We start from the raw sequence: 18,738 nt of genomic DNA, 5'->3' as shown, positions 1-18,738 counted from the left end.
ACTTACTATACTTTAATACATAAAAAGTTCATATACTGATAATATTATCTAATATTTAATAAATTTAAAATAAATATATGCTAATGTAAATCACAACATAACAGTGAAACAAAATGCGAAAAGCAATAAATGAAAAATAAAAGAAGAATTATATTAACATTGCTTGTACTTTTCTTATGATTCAACAAATTTTACATTTTTTTCTATACATAGCCCCTTTATAAAGATTATTATTACTGTAATTTTGTGATATAATAATGATCATTAAAAATAATTAGTAACAGGGCAATTTAGGATCATTGCGATTTTTATAATCCCACAGTACTACGTGTAGTTCAGTTGCATCATATAGTTCATGACTAAGGAATAGTTAATCCTCGAATTGGTTAAGTAATTTTAAAATAAGCAGAACAATACCAATATCTAAGTGAATTAATATCGAATCTAAATAGGAATGGCCCAACTACCATCACCTTTCATTAGTCATACTAGAAAAGTATGCAGTCTTTATAAACGCGCTATACGTGCGTTAGAAGATCAGAATATTGAAAGACACGAATTTAGGTAAAAGTATGTTTAAATTACATCTAGTAGTATAAAAAACCATTATTTTTGATATCAAATATTATTTATTACCAATTAGTATCAAAATATTAATGAAGAAACATAAATTTTGATCGTACTGCTATCATAGTTTTTCAAGATATCATATATTGTGTACATAGTTTCACTTGTCTTGTTATATAATTTTGTTATAAATTTCATTACTATTATTATTTATATAAAATTGATAATAATATGAAATAAGCTGTTACTTCTAATAGACTTACTTTTGAAGATTCAATAAATTTATGTTTTGAACTATTTTTAACATTTTATAATTATCTACTTTTATTATATGTAACTGTAGATGTAACTGTTTATTTTAAGTTTTAATACTTGATTAAAAAGTTTTGAATAAATATTCATTATTATGTATTCTTTTGATTTAGATATAACGCAGTTTTATTAAGACAACGTTTTGAAAAGAATCGGCATATACCAGATGCTCGTATAGCTAAACAACTACTATTAGAAGGTGAAGAAGAATTATTTAATAATACACATCCTGATCCATCAAAGTTTCCTAATAGCCCAGGTGGTATATGTCATGGACGTTTTGTAATACCACCAGATTCTGTAATGGATTATTGGGATCCAATTGAAAAAGCTAGATATCCAAAATATTTTGCAGAAAGAGAGAAACTTAAGGTGGAATATGAAAAATTATATAACAAATTATATAATGAAACTCCTGCAGAAGTTGAAAAAGCAAAAACAAATAAGTAATTCAAGTAAAACACATTGTTTATATAGATATAATAGTTAAAATAATGTACATTGATATTTATATATGTGTAATACTTAATTATTACATATATTGAAAATAAGATAATCTCTCTCCGTGTATGGTCATTCATGTAGTCTGCCTTTGCAGCACGATCTTGCGTTCTTTGCCTACGGACAAACCATGTGATGCCATCTATCTTCTCATACTCCAAGTCGCTGTTCCTTCCGCTTTTAATAGATGTCACCACATGATTTGTCCATAGGACAAAGAACGCAAGATTGTGCGACAAGAACAGATGATATTGCCACTTACCATTACATTAATTTGTTTAACAAAATCTATTTATTTAATGGAATTTAAGAACACACGTGTGCGTGTGTATTAACAAATTCAACTTAATGCTGACATGAATAACGTATCATTCATACTTATTTTGACAATATAATTATCCTACATGTATTTGTTTAGAACTAGTGTAAATAATAAAATCGCAATTTATGCAATATTTAAGGTTTTTATAATTTATAGCATTTGTTATAATGTAAATGATGTTCTAGATTTTAAATATAATTACATAGCAAGTAATATATTGAATCATATAATGAATAATCATTAGAACTAGCTACAACTAATTTTATCGACATGGTGAATTAAAAGTAATCTTATTTGATGTTAAAATCTCCTTCACTTGTCTAAATTATTGCAAAATGGTTTTGAATATGATCGGGCGGCAGCGGGCGGAGAAGCGTGGAGGTGCGTGGAAACGGGCGCAAAAATTTTAGTTCTAAACAAGAAGCATCTTTGACGTATGACGCAAGATTGCATATTATATCAGGTTAATAGTCAATGTATAATGTATTTAGTCAAATAGTTAATATATGTATTTAGTCAATGGCCATATCACAGACGAGTATATGGAACAGACTTTGCATCCTTATATATTATTTTCATTTTAGTATCATAAGTAGTTTAACAATCTCCTGATAGAGAGCACAGCTGTGTTTAAATATAGATTTGCAGGTCTAGTGTATATTTACTTCATTTTGTAATTTGTAATGGAATACGATGTATGCATACATACTTTTAGTTGCTATGTGAATGTTTATTAAAATGTTGTAAATTACACGATATATATATATATATATGCCATTATATATTATCGATTCCAATAAATGCTAATTCTCATTTATCATTTTTATTTTGTTTCTTAAAAAATGGTTGATTTGGAGGTGTATAGAAAACAGTTGAAAAAGATCCGTCAATTTGCACGCGAAAATGATATTACGGAAAATGAAATCAATAAAGCTTTACAAAATTCCTTTCGTACTCTTGAGAAGAAAAAGAAGAAAGTTAATTTTCGTTTCTTTGTGAAAAGTATGGTTACATTACTATTTATAATAATTATATGTTTTATATCCTTTGATAAAAAGTTCTTAGGTGTGATGCTACTGAGGAATTTACAGAATTCCATCTATCCAGGCTTAAAATTACTTAGAAAAATAGCTGTACCAATAATTCAACATTATCCCTCTTTATCTGGTATGTTGATATTACAATTTATGTTGAACATACTATATTTTATTAACAATTTTATTAGCGGCGGCTTGAAAATGTTTACTTAAAATTTTCATTAAATTTTTTATATTTTATTGTCATTAAATCATTCATTATCGTTGTAGAATTTGATAAAAAATTCTTTATAAAAATATAGAAGTATATATAGACAAAACATGTAAATTACAAAAAGAAAAAGATGATAAATAAATAAATATATATTGGAATATAAGACATCAGTAGTTATTTCTTAAATCTCACTTTATATGACATTAACAATAATTGATTTTAATAATAGTTTTTTTAAAATTTCATATTGTTCCTACTTGATTTATTCAATTATGTATATGTTTTTATACTTTTGCCTTATAGAATTATATGATGAATGGTGCATATTAGAAAATCCATATTTTTATGTAAATGATATGGATTGTTGGCCCTGTAGCATTGTACATTTTGTACCTGATTTAAGTAGCCATCACATATCTAGATCTTTTAATCTTGGCATTCCTTATACAAAAACAGAAAATTTATCTCAAGTTCATATGGAAGATATACAACAATTATTGTGGCAAAATTCAGGAGTATTTAAGAAAGATGCTATGAGAGTATTTTCTAACAATAAAACTTACAGGTATCACATATAAACAAAAATACTAAGGTGCCTTAAACAAAAGTTTGTAAATATAAGCTTTAACATTTTAGAGATATTCAAGATATTATGGAAAAAAATATGGATTTAAATCGTTCCAAAAATTTAAATAATCATATTACATGGAGAATTAATAGCATGACAACAGGAAGAATTTTGAGAAAGCTATTTCCAAAACCTGTTGATACACCAAATTGGTGGGAACAAAGCACAGAAAGATTTATTTTTTTCGATGAACCAAACTCGCCACCTTACTCTTTAGTAAGATGTTATTTTTATTAAAAGCTTTTGATTTGCATGAAATATTTCTTCATAAAGAACATCAATATAAAAGCAATTGATAAAATTAATTATTGTGTGAATAGTAATATTCAAAATGTTTGTTGCAAGAAGCATTACAAAATAGCTGTAATATTTCGATATATGTCTGCTGCATTATTTTAATTGACAATAGATGTTAAAAATAATGTTATGTTCGAATTAAGCATATTGCTTGCAGAATAACTTCTTTAATAAATACTATTTCTAAAACTTTAGCCAAATCCTGAATGTAGTAATATAATGATAAGGTGTACAGCTGGTACAAGATTGATAAAAATGATAGCAAGTCCAGAATGTAGTGCATCTTGCGAGTCCGTCATAGTATTATTATCCGCTGGAAAAGCTTGTAAGTATCTTAATTTATAGTCAGTTAAAGAAGTTGATGAACATACGTTTTATTATTTAAACTATCTACTTTATTTTTGACAGTGTCTAACATTAACAGAAATGAGTGTCCATTAATTTAAATTAATGTTTTGAATATTACATATATCATAATTGATACATTAAACAAGATACTTTCAAAATTATGTTTCTCTTTTAGTATGGTATAACTGGTGGTACTGGCGACCAGTCAGCCTTCCAGCTTTGAATTCAACTAGTATTACCATTAGTTATATGACTTCGTTCTGCTGAATTACTCTTTCAATTAAGTTAATTTTATATAACTATGTTTACACTACAAAAATTTTTTACTAGTATAATTGGTTTTATTGTTATCCCTTTCCCTTTAAACAATTTTCTAAATAATTGCTTTTGTGAAAAACATACAACTGATTTCATATAAAACAATACATTAATATTTACGAAATAACAATCTAAATTTGTGCACATTTTGTAAAGTTGCAATTTATTAATAAATGCATGATATTACAGTATAAAAAATAGAAAAAACATCAACACATGGAATTGGTACAAGTTAAGTTGCAATTAGAAAAAAGAAAAGAAAACGAAATCTAATTGTATTTAAGACTTTATATAACAGTGTAATAATATTAAAAAAAAATTTTGTTTATTGGAACTGAATTTTTTAAAAACAACTTAGTTTGCTTTAAGTTTTAAATATTAAAATAAAGAACATATTTCTTTAAATAAATAAATCTGTTCAAAATTTCTTACCTAAAGTTTAATCTAATTTTTGTTGTAGTTTTTGTTTAAATAAAACAGGTACTAATGATAATACAGCAAATATACATAATATTATAATGCTATTCCACGACCATGCATCAGAAGATGAAGTTAAATTTTGTAATGTCTGACCCGCTTGAATAGCAACAAAAGATGGTGGAGCAACTCCAAAAAATGTGCCTAAAGCAAATGGTACAAGAGGCACTCCAATTACAGGACTGGCTAAATTTATAAACCAATTTGGTAGTAATGGAGTTATTCGAAGAAATAGCATATAATTAAAGAGGTGGTCTTTGTGCTTCTTTACTGTTAACGTCCATTCCCTTGCTTTTTCTGGGAAATATTTAAAAAGTAATCTACGTCCCAAAAGTGAAGAAAGAAAGTAGCAAAGTGATGCTCCTATTGCGCTGCAACTGCACACTAATAACAAAGCTAAAGGAAAGGGGAAAAGAAAACCGGAAAGGATCGAAAGGAAAATAGAACCTGGAATAGCAAAAGTTTGTAAGCTAAATCTATGTTAAGGGTTATCCTATAAATTATACTTTTAAATTCTTATATGTTAACATTTAAAAATAATTGAATATAATATTATATGTGAAAAGTAGAATGTTACTTAGATAAATCTGAAATAGCATATTTTTAAAGTTTATAAATTATTCTAAAACTAAAAGATTTAATATCGAAGGATACAAAACATATGTAATAAATAATCCAGCAAGCACTTGAAAATAATAAAGATCTTTATATCGTCCGAGAAGTTTACCCAAACTTTTAGCTTCTTCAATATGTAATGGCAATTTCATGTATTGTCGCTCATCTCTGTAATACAATAAATTAAAATATTTCTTTACATAAATCTTTATTACAATTTTTTCTTACTCAGTAAGTTCTGGAAAACTAGTATAAGCATAAAATAATGCTGATAACGAAGCGATGAAAATCACACCAACTGTTAAGGTTGCTTGCTTTGTCGATGCCTCCTTGGAGGAATCTGAAAATGTATTTAAAATTTTATTAACACATTGTAAATCAAAATGTTTTGATTTACGCATTAATTTAAACATTTAAACAAAACATTTTGAGAAAACTAGTAGTATTAATTAGAAAATTATATTGAATTTAAAGTATTAAGGTTACTTAAAGTCATATTTATATTAACAAAGATATTTATGAGTAAAATTTAGTATAAAAGTATCATGTACTAATAATTTAAAAATAATAAATAGTAACTTCCACTTGCTTCATGAATGTGTGAAATTCAATTTTAAGGTTAGAATTTTCTTAATTTTATTTACACATTATTAAATATCGAATTCTATATCAATAAAATATTAGGAAGAATTAGATATATAAATATCTCGAAGTTTTGATACTTAAGTTAGAAAATTATTAACTACATAAAATCTTATTGACATTCAATGTTTGAACTTTGGAATTGTTTTCAATAGATGTAACAAGTTAAAAGTTATTTAAAGGAAAAATCAATATCCAGTTTATTGTTAAGACATCATATCTTAAAGCGTTATCCTACCGAGGCTTTGTTTTATTTTAGTTTCAGTTTTCATAACTAGACTATCACTGTTTTCTTAGAAGACAATCGCTCAGTAATTCAAGATGGCGCGAAAGTAAAAGACTATCTTTTTTTACAGCGAGTTAGATAAATATATTTTTGTAAATAATTTAATGGTATCTAACAAATTTAATGTACTTATATGCTTATAAACTAACCGAATGTCGACTTTCTGACTAAAAAAATTAAACATGAATTAAAATCATTAACATATGTATATAAATATTGTACAACTATCAACTTGATAAACTTGAATTAATATTTTGTATGTATTATTATCAGGTGTATTATATTTTCTACATTATATTCTTTACCTTTAAAATTTGAAATTAACATTTTCCTTGACAAATTTAAAAAGTTTCAAAAGTTCTTTGATATAAATATTAGAAAAAAACATTTATGCAAAATTTGTGTAATAACATATATATTAAAGGAATTCATTAAAATATGATAAAGTTGTGTTAAAATTTTTTCAATGAGATTGTCAAAATTGCACACACACACGCACACGCGCACACACGCACGCGCACATATACATACGAAATGTCATCGATCCTAAGTTATATAGTTATAAGTTACAATATTTAATTTTGTTCATATATTTTGTATATTTTACATATGTTGTATATATGTTTGTATATGTTACAAAGAAATGACAATGTTAATTAAATTCTAATATATTTCACTTCATTTACTTTAACTTAATTACACATGGAATATATCTAATATATGTAATGCATCTAATATATCTCGGATTTCATTATGTTCTTAATAACGAGCGATATAATAATTAGCAATGATCATACATTTAGAGTTAGCGAAACATTATCTTTTTGCTACAAGACTGTACTGTCAACGATAGGTAGTGACGTTTGAAGCCATCGCTACTTTTCTTTTTTTGTGTTTCACCGCGTGGCTCCCTCTGTCTTCTTTCATCTTCTTCCAGCTCTAAGTTTCTTTCCGTATCTCTTTCCTTTCAACATCTCTTTCTTTCTCATGAACGCGTTCTCTTTCTAAGGGAGGATCGTGGGCGGAAATTAGAATAACCAGTCTAGTCAGTTGTATTGTGGTCGGCGGGCGGTGCGCGTCTATTTCGTGGCAGTGGAGATCTTTTGAAATACCGCCTTTCTCTACTTGTATTCCAATATGCGGAAAAAGGATTTTTGTTAACTTTGATTCTAAGAAGGCTTAGGACTTGTAGAATTTAGTCTAAATAAATCAATCGTGATCTCGTTCGAATGGAAAGTTCAATGATATCTTGTGTATCCTGGATGTTTTGTCGGTTTCTCTCCCGGTGATCGATCTTGGATACATCGATTGGATTGCGTCATGACAGGCCTGCATTTATCGAAGGCAGCGTATGTATCATTATATAGACATACATTTCTTTATATAAATGAACTGTCAGTATGTATTTCTTTAAGTATTATTATAATTTGATAAAATATTTTCGCTTCTAGTCATTTTTTGATTTGATTTATTACACTTTTCGTTGTAGGTACTATCTTTATTTGTAAAATTTTAATAGTATACTATTTGTTTGATGATAGTTGATCTAATATTTGGTATGACGAGCATATCTTATAGTAATTCATATATACTTATTAGTTTGTATTATGATGCACATAATTGCCAAAGATAAATCTATCAATAGGTTACTTTAAATTGAATAAAGATTATACTTAGATTATTTCACATTTTTACGTATTACGATTTTCTAACAAGATTATAATTATAAAACAAATAAAACTAAAAAGCGTTGGAAGATCTAATTTAAAGTGCATTCGTGATAAGATGTAAAATATAGCGAAATGGCTTAGTTGACTTTTATGCGCGTATTCAATGACACAGCGAACGTAGAGAATGTCAATGAGATTTATGAATGGTCGTATAATATATGTTAATAGCAGTTATTACGATACTAATACTAAAGAATTGATATAGATATTGATTGGTTGAATCAAATTTTATTTTATATTGAAAGACAGTGCAAAATTATTAAATTATATAAATTTATTTATAAGTTCATAAAATCCAAACAACAGTAAAATCTCTTAACGATAGTACAGTTCATAGCCTATTAATTAAATTACAAAATATTTAATAAAATTATATCGTGTTCAGAAATTATTTTCCAAGTAAATGTAATACGTATGTTACATTTAATATTGATAAAGCGAGTTCTATATTATAGGCGATTCAAATTATGATTACTTAATATCGAATAATTTAAGTAATTAACTATGAATTTGTTATCAGGGTTATGCATTATAAATCTTTACATTAGCCCCTAACATTTGTCAAAGAACTTGACCAAAGTATCGAGATCTACGGTGTATAGTCGTTTTGTGTTGCCGTGATTCTGGTACGCGAACTGCGTATGTTTGCCACGCAATCGAGAAGTACGATTGGTAGAAGCGCGCGCATCAAATTTTAAATAGCCCGGGAGAAACCTTCGCCTCGGATAGAACGTTACGCTTTCTATTTGAGCGACACAATTTTCTATTTCTAATCATTTCATTCATCCAATGACCGATTGAATCGAACCTTAATTGTAATTCGAAATCTACTACTACTATACCTTTCGTTTAATTTTGTTTAATTTAGAATACTGAACATTTGCGAATTAATTAACGTGTAGATTGTTGACGTTGGAGGACAATCCATACCAACTAATCTTATTAAATTGTGCAGTTGCTGAGAAACACGTTTTACTAATTACAGTATATTTGTCGTTAACGATTAGGTCATGATTAGTATATACGTGTATATGTATATACTGATATTAAAGAAAAATGGCAGAAAAATCACAACCAAATCGCGGTCAATTGATTCATGTCAAAACTATTCTAATGCACGTGCGTACGCATACTCATGACTATACCCCGCTCGGGATACAACTACGGATGTAATTACATCGCAAACGAGCCGGAAGTGGAAACGGTCTGGCCGGTTTTGCCGGTTAAATGGCCACTTTACACGCTCGATTGTTTCAACGAGTTGTTTAAAAAATACATTTTTCTCCTCACGAATGTTTTATCTTTTCTTTCACTTTTCTTCTACATATATAGAGTCAATAAAGTTAATATAAATTAGAATTATTTATATGATTACGATAGTTATATACGTATAATCGTTATAATTGTTGCATCAATATTATAATCAATATTTTGTTTTCATATCTCCTGATGTAAAAACTGTTTTCTTAATAAATATTTATCAATTAAAATTAAAATGTTAAAAGAATTATTATAACATTAAAATAAAATTAAAATTATAAAGGAAATTCTATAACTTTTGATTTTAGAAAATTAAATACTGCATCCAGAACCGTGTATAAAAAACAATGTATAGTTTCATTTAAGAAACCAAAGGTCACCTTGAGATCTCGAGAACCCCTCCACCTGGACAAGCCTGGTAGTCGTCGTAAGACGTCCCCCTTGAAACAGAACAAGTTTTATTTGAAACGTTCCTTCGAATATCGTACAGTTTAGGAGATATTTGCGTGGACCGATTAAAACGAGCCTGTATATTACTTCTTTTACTGCAATTTAAATTCAAATACATGATAATTATTTCCTAGGTTTTTATCAATTATCGTATTTATTGCTATTTGCTATTTACCGTTCCTGCCTCGTTTAAGGATGCCCTTTTTCCAAGTTTAGGATTATAGAGATTTATACATTTAAGGCAACTTCGTACATGTAGATTACGTTTTATGTGTATCTCAGTCGTTTCTACTGGAAATCGACCGCGATCAAATTCAAGAGATGGAAAACAGTTCCATCTCTTGGTCTCCGAGTATCTCGTTGAGAGATTTTACAACCGATAAAAATTAGAAATGCGTGTTAACCGAGGACTTTGCAATTATTTATCCTTCTTCCCCTATTTATCCTTTTGTACAACGAACATTATCATTGCTGTAGCGATTAAAAGGTAACAACCGCTGTAGCGGTTGAAAGGTAACGAGCGTGGAAACTGTTTTAGGTGATGCCTCGGGAGCCTAATCGGGCATATCTGTCGGCCGTGTTGCTGCTATTGGTCGGTCTCCGCAAGGCTGGCTGCTCGACATCCGCTCCCCGATATCCGGTCTGTAAACCGGGTTTCGAATTTTGGTCGGTCGAGCGTGCCACCTGTTGGCCTTGCACCAGATGCGCTCCTGAATTCACTTTGAGTCCCTGCGCCATTTACAAGGATGCTATTTGCGGACCGCTCTCCGCTCTCGAGCTCGACTGGTCTTTTCTCTCGACCAGGAAACGACCGGAAACCGGTCAAAGGAGCCTCGAAGCGGTTACCTCGAAGATGTTATGGAGGTTCCCCGACCTGGACCAGCAACAGATTAGGCAAGAGTCGAAGGAATTTGCTGACAATTCGCAGCCAGATATCCGATCGAAAACGAAGAACCAGGTATAAGGTCTACGGTATTAAGTTGGTTATCAGAAATCCATCTATCCATTTCCCAACCATGTCCAGTTATCCGCTTAGTTGAATTCACCACGTTGAAAGACAAGTGATTTATTATACAGGGTGTGTCACAACGCGCGAGACCCATTTCAGGAGTGGGCACGAGAAACGATAAAGGAAGTCCACATGAACACGTGTCCGATCTGATTTTGTTTCAAAGTTATGGTCATTTACTTTCGTGCTTCAACAATTCGCAACGGTTTACCTTCGTAGAAGGCCCTTGTAACGGCTAGCCTCGGTCTGTACGCAAGCTTGCAGTTGTCCTATCCAAGTTTCGTGGTCTTTCAAAAATTCTAGGCGCATAATCGAATAATACAGAGCAATAAATTTGAGACAAGATCAGATAGGAAGTATGTTCGTTGTTTTTATGCCTTCTGTCCATTGCTGAAATGGCTCCCTGGGCCCAAGCTGCAGCTTGTTCATTAACGAGTGGAACTTTAATTCTACAACGGAAATTCTAGGTATTGAACGAGTCTCCTTATCCAAGGAGCGCGGCTACTTCCAAGGAGAGAATCCTGTGGGACTGGCAAACGGTCGCGCTGATCCTTGCAGTGTGTGCCTGTATACTCTTTTTTCTGGTCGCAGGATGCTCGGCTTTGGTCTATGCGAGACAGTGGCGTCGGATGAAGAAAAACTTCGAGCCCGGTAAGAATTCAACTTGTTATTAGTAATCGCTGGACCGCGGATTTTCCTGCGTTTATGGGAAATTTCGAGACGCGAACATGCGTCGAATGCACACAATTTACGAAAATATATGGAATATTCAAAGCGACGTACTCGTTGCAATATAATGGACGAATCAAAATCTCTGCTTAGCTTTGCTTTCCTATTTATTATTCATTATATTCATATTACGCATAAAAATGAAGCCTTATGAAATGATTGCACAGTAGGAAAATTGAGTTCCCCGTTAAGGGCGGAATGTGGCGTCCACGTGAACGTCAGCCGAACATTGCTGTCACTGTATTTTATGGGTGTAACGAAGCAGAAAATGTTGTATAAACGTAGGCTAAACGAAGCTTTATCAAAAAGTTGTAATAAAAGCACGAAGTACGGAAGGAATGGACTTGTGGTTTCGGTGCTATAAGACAAGAATAGATTTACAATCAACATAATCATTATTAGCTATTAATAGTCATGGTCAATGTTTCTGTTGATACGAAGATCTAGTCGGTATTCCCGTTGGTATTTTGTATCTTTACCATAACTTTTTAATAAAGCTGTAAACGACCTATACTTGTAATTATACCTGGAAATATTACCCGTCGTGTGTAGTACACTACCACCGAGTGTACGTACACTATTGAGCGTACCAAGCATTAGTAGCAGGTAATATTTCGCGTTCTGGTATTTTGTTACATTCGATTCCGAAGGATCGTTATATGTTTCCTTGGAGGGGGATAAGAAGTCCTTTAAAATGCAAGACAGATTTTCTTCATTAGAGGGCCGCTCACGACCTCTGCTCACCTTGGCTCGATCTATCACGCCCGGATATGACGTCCCGGTATCCGATGCTTCTCATTTCTTTCGTGATGCTCCGTTCCGCGTTCTCATTGTACTCGTTTACCAACTTATGTCACCAATGACGATTATACATATCGCTCGCGAGATACGTGCCTTTAATTGCCAACATTTGGTTTCGTCGAATCGAAGCCAGGATAGTAAGGATCGGCTTTGATCGTAACAAGCCTGATACCTACATTTACGTATCGTTTTTATCGATCAGCACGGCATGCCAATATTTATTAGATTTTCGAAAGAATTACTTAATATACGTACAAGGTGTCTCATTTTAATCGATCCACGCAAATATCTCCTAAACTGTGCATTATTTGGAAGAATGTTCCAAATAAAAAACTTGTTCTGTTTCAAGGAAGACGTCAGCTTTGTCTAGGTATAACGTATCAGCGACGTATTCGAGATTTCGAGATAAACGTTCGCGACTTTTTTGAGAATCAAATCTCCTTTATAATAAATAGATTTACAACTTATTTAGTCACGTTACAAATATCAAACATTGCTTCGATGCTAATTATTATAATAATTCTATGCTAAATTTATTTGCAACTATAACGATTAATATGGTATTGTAAAATCGAAGGTTTTTCATTTGCTCGGTGATGTCGCAGCTGATCGTTCGCGTCATTGAGCAGCACGAAGGCGGGAAAGGCAATCGGAAGGCTGTTCAGATTTTTCGAAACGTTGAAATAACACCGCGTACGAAATCGCGTGACCCAGCTGCTTTAAATTCCTTACGGTTCGTCCAGTACTGTAAAGCTGTAAACGGGCAATGTTCGCAAATCGCCGTTACGATGTTCACAAACGAGAGGTTGCTCGCGTATTCAAGATCGATCGCAGCTCATCGACTGTGCGTCTCCACGAATACGACGCGCGCTCATATTTTTTGAGACCGTCGAAATTCACTTCCGAATAGGGTTCGATACTTTAAACATTCCTGGAAATTTTCAAAGTCTACAAAAGTCTCGAAAGTCTCGTAATCCCCCTAAATTTTGCGAATCGCGATCGCGCAAATGCATTTCCGATCTTTTCAACCTTCAAGTGTACTGGATGTACATCCTCGCTCAAAAATATCCGGACGTTAGCTTATTTCGTGACAAGACGTATTTTAATTATAAAACTACAGTTGAATCGTACTTGAATCGATTTGATTCCTCGTAATCGCTGTAGCTACTTGTAATGTATAGGTGTCACATTAAGTATTATATCATGCTCTTATATTACTTAAATATCAAATATACATACAGTGAATATCAAAGAATATGTAACGTGTGATTTGGATTTATATCCTGATGATATAACTTGGTACAAAATTTGTAAAATTCACACGCTGTTGCTGCAAATTAACCCAGGTGTCCGTATACTTATGAGCGGCAGTGTAGGTGTACAGAGAAGAGAGAAATTCGAATGGTGTTATGATCTACAATCTACAATGAACGTTTGTACGATGTTACTACCCGCATTTGCATAACGAGCGTTACGCAGAACTCATCAACGCCGGAACCCTCTCTTGTCCCCTCTATTCTTCCCGATACCCCCTTTTCCCCTTTTCCTCTTCCCCATCTTGCTGCCACCCACGCTTCCCGAGGAAGCGTACTATCCAGCGATAGAATCGATCCGTTCGATCCCTTCGATCTTTTTACGAACGTTGTTATTGATCAAGCACAGGCACCCTTGTAATTACACGTGTGTCCATCCATCTGCAATTTAGTTGCAATTATTTAGTAGAAAATCGAGGAGTGCTCGCAAGCTCGATATCGCAAGCAAGTAGCAAACAATATACGATAAAATTTATTCAACTAGTTTAGGCAAAATGATCGTTCAAGTTGACGAAAATTTGTCTACCGTCTTGCGGCTGTAGCAGTTGAAATGTCCATTCTTTTAAAACCAAGATGTTCGGCGATTGCGTAGGCAAAGAACTATTTCCCGGGCAATATCGTTTCTTTCCTATTTTTTCCCACCTGTTTCCAAACCTGAACGAAGCAGGTAACAAGCGTGCTGATTCTAGCGCAAATCCGACAAGCTACTAACTGTCTTCGCTAAAGAAACAGAAAGAAGGAAGCACCTGACGTACACTTAATCCCATCGCTAGTGGACATTTGTGGAAAACCTTTGAATCGTCACACGAGTCGGTATGAATGAACCACGCTACTCTTTGACTTCAACGCCGGTACGACGCTGTTAATTCTACGATCAGACGCATAATGTTTCGTGTGATCTACCGTATCGTTGTAACAATCGTAGTATTTTTCCGTATTTTTCCGAGAAGCGACCGGGAAAGTGGCAATCTGTTCGTGCAAATGGAGGTTTGCATAATATAAATGATAAGTCGATTATCGATAATAAAAAGAAAAAAAAAAATGGTATACAGTGGAGAATCGTTGAAACGAGGCTTTCGTGTTGAATCTCGGCCGAACGAATTCGCAAGGATATCGCTGGCTAGCGTAATCGTGCTCGACACGTTCCTCAATTGGAATCAGAAGGTATTGTCGGCATTCTCACTAACGGATTGGTAATACAAGCGAATGGTCGTGCATTCGGTACCGTTTCATTGCTGGTTCTGCCTACTAAAGGGGACTGAGGATAGCCCGCCTCTTCTGTTAGAGTCCATTACCTGACAATCCCCTCTAACAACGTTCCTTAATCGTAACAAATTAACGATAATTCTCCAACACGGATCTTCGCAAAGCGATTTGCATTGCTGCACAAGTATAAAAGTAATTCTCGGACATACGCAGTACAATTATAGCGACGATCCTTACAATTTCAGTTTCTTATTTCTTAATACTTAATAATTAATTTTAACGATTTTCTAAAGTAGCACTTCCATTTATACATGTTCTATTATACATATTCCATTGCTACATGTAAAAAGCGACCCACAATTTCAAGATTACCTCTTACGATCTTAATACTTAGTCCAAGTTGGAAAGATTATTGAAATTCCCCTGAATCGTCTCTATCGGTGTTAATTACGAATTGGTGGTGTAACAAAGTGTATACGAATTAAATTTCAAAAGGTAGATTTCGAGAAAATACTTGTTAGAAAAAGCATGCCAGGCGAGGCATTCATTTTTCTAACCGAATAGTTCTTCGACCTGTGACTAGTCAGGCTTTTCTTCATGGGAAGAGAAACATGACTTCAGACCGGAGCGAGACTATCGTTAGATTCATCCCATGGGGCCTTGAGAAAGCAGAACTGCATTCCATAGTCGTTCAACTCGCATTCCATCCTTGGGCAGGCGATACGATCGTTTCAACTTGTACCACTAGATTATCAATGAACGATAACTTAAATGATCGGTGTCCTAAATTACTGGATCTAGTAAACGTCGAATTTTGTAGCAACGATAGTAAATTAAAAATCGTTAAACTACAACATCGACGTTGGCTCGAACCTCTTCATCCTCATCGCGTAAAAATCATAAACAGAATAAATAACGTAATATTTAATTTATAAAAATTATACGATCGTACTTTATATTTACTTTGCTCTTTTTAATGTAATTCAAAGTTCGTCTATTCATAAGGAAAATAATTATAGTTTGAAAATTATAGCTGAAAGTTTGGAATTAATAATAACTATTGATAAATTATTCGATGGATTCGATCGATATTTCGATACAAAATGGACATGATTAGATTTTTACGCATCTATGAGAATGTGCTAAAATGTGCCAAATTGTACAGATTATGTAGAAATAGAAAATATACAAAGACTAAACTAAATTTGTTGTTGAAGCTCGCGTAGAGTAAAGACCGTTCGATATTTTCAGTGGGTCTAGAAGAGATCTCGGCTCGATTAAATTTAATGGTCAAGGCGGAACTAGCCGAACTGGTTGCCGGCGCACCAATGAACCCTGGTGATCCCGAAACAAGGTGCCAGTATCTCGAGAAACTCTTAGGTAAGTAAATTCTTTGAATCGGCTTGTTCCGTTTTAAATTGTATTTTCATCTTTAAAAATCCTCTTCGTTTCTTTATGTACCTAAAAATATATCATATAGCTATGATTGAAAAGTAAGAAGAAAATGTATGCTTTTCGCGTGACGTTGTGCTGTATTCTATAGGGTGTATTATAACGAACGGGACTCGCTTCAAGACAGGAGTGGACAGGAGGCACGAAAGCAATGAAAAAGATTCGTACCAGCGTGCGTTCTACCCGATCTTGCTTTAAACGTGTAGTCATTTCGGCGTTTCGATGATCCAGTTTCAATATGCCTAGAAACAATTTATCGTTTCTTCTGGAAAACATACGTTCTCAACCCGAGTCACTTTCGTCGCTAGTGGGCGATAGAATACGTTCGTGAAAATTTCCAATGGGAATATATCGTAGTACGGGATAGCTCGACTTGCGTTCCTTCCTATTTGTCGTCTTTATTGGCAACGCCATCGGTATTTATTAAAACGGTCAGATTCGTATGTCCAAGTGCTCAGGCTTTTCAACTCTGCGAACAATCGTTACGTGCAATGCGATTCATACATTTATTTAAGTCGTAGTTTCGTGGTTGTCTAATTTTATAATATACGTTAATTAATCCCTACCATGTACGTATATCGCTCGTTTGCCGCAACAACGACGTAACTAAGAAATCACAATTATAGGGAAAACGAGTTTGAATGCTCTGAACTGTTACAGTTTCGTGATGATGCAATCATTGTGAACGACACAACTGTCACCGTGCGGCGAATTTTTCAACTTTGTTTGCACGACTTTACCGGTAAAAAGTACACGGAACAATTATTTCGACCGTACCGATAGCTCAAAGGCTACAAATTTCATTTTCAGTTATGTCGTTACTGCGGCAAATTACCGACGTGCTAAGCACATCGTACAGACTGTGTGTGTAATAACTAATAACTAGAACAATATAGGTAATGCATCATTTTTTTTTTTTTTGCAGATCGAAAAAGGGAGACTCCCGTGGTGTCCGATTGGCCGGAAGTCAGCGGGAACGTTTACATAGAAGACGGAGATCCCTCGAAGAAATTGCAAATCGCTAGAATTCATCGAAATATCGAGACGATGTTAAATCAGAAGAAGAGTTTCAGCGATTCGTAGAAACGCAAGTGGAATACGCGCGAAAGAAACGGTTTTCGAAGAAAGTCGAGTCAAAATTTTAATCGAGGACTATTTTATATTTATATTCGTATTTACGACTCGTTATTCAACGCGGTAGTTGAAATAAGGAAATTACGCCGAAAGGTACAAAATCACATTCGACGATTGTACACGAGCAATTTGTATTATTTTTTTAATAATTTAATAATTATATCTTTATATATATATTTTGTTATTTAAGTAGATACACGAGTAAGGAGATGGAAGAAATCGTTGCTCGAAGTCTCGAAGCTCGAACGTGATCGAGCGACGACCGACTTGCCCCGTTCGATTATTTATTTCTTCTTAGTAGCTTTAAAAGCCGCCATCTCTGTATTATAACTATGCGATGTATGTATCGAAAAACAAAATAAAATTGCATAAACGTTTTCGCTATAATATTTTATGTTTAAAAGGCGCGTGTAGAATAATTTTCTGACTGACCATAGATCGTTTTTCATAATATCCACGTTCCATCATCCTGTAACGAGGAATTAGGCAGCAAACATCGGAAAGCGAAACCAAACAAGAGATACGGATTTTGTGAAACACGACGCGAGAGCCTGGATCGTGTAACGAGGAGGTGCGAGAATGTAGAAGAGTTGGAAAAGATCCAACAAGAATACTCGAAGATTCCGATAAAGGACACACATGGACGAAGGGTTTTAAACGCAGAGCTGACAATGTACCGACGATGATCGCATGGAAAAACAGCGTACGAAAAGAATAAGTATCTAGGTCGGGTACGGTGTCCACCCACGGACGACAAGTACGTGGTAAGGATAGAGTAAAATTGGTATTGTAGAAATAGCATACAGTCGTTTAAGTCGCTAAATTTAATTTGCCTTAAAATTACAGATACGATTTATATTAAAATAATTAACATTACCACGCGCAATCTATAAGGATCGCATTTTCAATGTTTCAGAAAAATATTCCCTAGAAAAAGACAGTTTTTTTCTCTTCTCACTCACGCGTACTCACATTCGTTAGATCATCTTTTCTCCTCGTTCTCACCGTTCAAATTAAAGCTCGAACGATTTCTTAAGCTTTGGACTAATGATACCGAAAATACTTTTTTTATTCCGTTCTTTCTCCTTCT

The 18,738-nt window shown here is 33.1% G+C and overlaps 4 protein-coding genes across 6 annotated transcripts; 3 read left to right on the top strand and 1 right to left on the bottom strand.

Moving 5' to 3' along the window:
• Positions 1-324: 324 nt before the first annotated feature.
• Positions 325-1,390, top strand: LOC132915111 (NADH dehydrogenase [ubiquinone] 1 beta subcomplex subunit 9). The gene is made up of 2 exons (XM_060974794.1): positions 325-564; positions 993-1,390. Exons 1-2 carry the CDS (start codon positions 455-457, stop codon positions 1,327-1,329), a joined length of 447 nt encoding a protein of 148 aa, XP_060830777.1. The 5' UTR covers positions 325-454; the 3' UTR covers positions 1,330-1,390.
• A 146-nt stretch (positions 1,391-1,536) lies between these two features.
• Positions 1,537-5,183, top strand: LOC132915108 (uncharacterized). Of its 3 annotated transcripts, none has more exons than XM_060974790.1 (5): positions 1,537-2,869; positions 3,257-3,518; positions 3,590-3,797; positions 4,074-4,203; positions 5,005-5,183. In XM_060974790.1, exons 1-5 carry the CDS (start codon positions 2,545-2,547, stop codon positions 5,013-5,015), a joined length of 936 nt encoding a protein of 311 aa, XP_060830773.1. In that variant the 5' UTR covers positions 1,537-2,544; the 3' UTR covers positions 5,016-5,183. The 3 variants fall into 3 exon arrangements, with proteins under 3 accessions (XP_060830773.1, XP_060830772.1, XP_060830774.1); XM_060974789.1 differs by lacking the exon at positions 5,005-5,183 and adding an exon at positions 4,402-4,561; XM_060974791.1 differs by lacking the exons at positions 4,074-4,203; positions 5,005-5,183 and adding an exon at positions 4,402-4,561.
• On the bottom strand, positions 4,251-6,643 carry LOC132915110 (transmembrane protein 41B). Its single transcript, XM_060974793.1, has 4 exons — positions 6,517-6,643; positions 5,865-5,976; positions 5,676-5,804; positions 4,251-5,491 (listed from the first exon to the last, which is right to left on the bottom strand). Exons 1-4 carry the CDS (start codon positions 6,548-6,550, stop codon positions 4,984-4,986), a joined length of 783 nt encoding a protein of 260 aa, XP_060830776.1. The 5' UTR covers positions 6,551-6,643; the 3' UTR covers positions 4,251-4,983.
• A 959-nt stretch (positions 6,644-7,602) lies between these two features.
• On the top strand, positions 7,603-18,025 carry LOC132915109 (tumor necrosis factor receptor superfamily member wengen). Its single transcript, XM_060974792.1, has 5 exons — positions 7,603-7,913; positions 10,543-10,962; positions 11,481-11,664; positions 16,314-16,442; positions 17,440-18,025. Exons 2-5 carry the CDS (start codon positions 10,546-10,548, stop codon positions 17,595-17,597), a joined length of 888 nt encoding a protein of 295 aa, XP_060830775.1. The 5' UTR covers positions 7,603-7,913; positions 10,543-10,545; the 3' UTR covers positions 17,598-18,025.
• Positions 18,026-18,738: the final 713 nt, after the last annotated feature.

This window comes from Bombus pascuorum, chromosome 16 (assembly GCF_905332965.1).
Source record: "Bombus pascuorum chromosome 16, iyBomPasc1.1, whole genome shotgun sequence".
NCBI classification, from domain to species: Eukaryota; Metazoa; Arthropoda; class Insecta; order Hymenoptera; family Apidae; genus Bombus; species Bombus pascuorum.
The sequence above is the reverse complement of the archived record's forward strand: the minus strand, read 5'-3'. Positions and strand labels throughout refer to the sequence as shown.

Excerpts from the sequence above, each read along its gene's own strand:
- LOC132915111 (XM_060974794.1), top strand. The coding sequence starts at position 455 with ATGGCCCAACTACCATCACCTTTCATTAGTCATACTAGAAAAGTATGC. Across the intron at positions 565-992 it reads ATTGAAAGACACGAATTTAG|ATATAACGCAGTTTTATTAA; the intron begins GTAAAAGTATGT and ends CTTTTGATTTAG.
- LOC132915108 (XM_060974789.1), top strand. The coding sequence starts at position 2,545 with ATGGTTGATTTGGAGGTGTATAGAAAACAGTTGAAAAAGATCCGTCAA. Across the intron at positions 2,870-3,256 it reads ACATTATCCCTCTTTATCTG|AATTATATGATGAATGGTGC; the intron begins GTATGTTGATAT and ends TTTGCCTTATAG. Across the intron at positions 3,519-3,589 it reads TCTAACAATAAAACTTACAG|AGATATTCAAGATATTATGG; the intron begins GTATCACATATA and ends TTAACATTTTAG.
- LOC132915110 (XM_060974793.1), bottom strand. The coding sequence starts at position 6,550 with ATGAAAACTGAAACTAAAATAAAACAAAGCCTCG. Across the intron at positions 5,977-6,516 it reads TAAAATAAAACAAAGCCTCG|ATTCCTCCAAGGAGGCATCG; the intron begins GTAGGATAACGC and ends ATACATTTTCAG. Across the intron at positions 5,805-5,864 it reads AGTTTTCCAGAACTTACTGA|AGATGAGCGACAATACATGA; the intron begins GTAAGAAAAAAT and ends ATTGTATTACAG.
- LOC132915109 (XM_060974792.1), top strand. The coding sequence starts at position 10,546 with ATGCCTCGGGAGCCTAATCGGGCATATCTGTCGGCCGTGTTGCTGCTA. Across the intron at positions 10,963-11,480 it reads GATCGAAAACGAAGAACCAG|GTATTGAACGAGTCTCCTTA; the intron begins GTATAAGGTCTA and ends CGGAAATTCTAG. Across the intron at positions 16,443-17,439 it reads GTATCTCGAGAAACTCTTAG|ATCGAAAAAGGGAGACTCCC; the intron begins GTAAGTAAATTC and ends TTTTTTTTGCAG.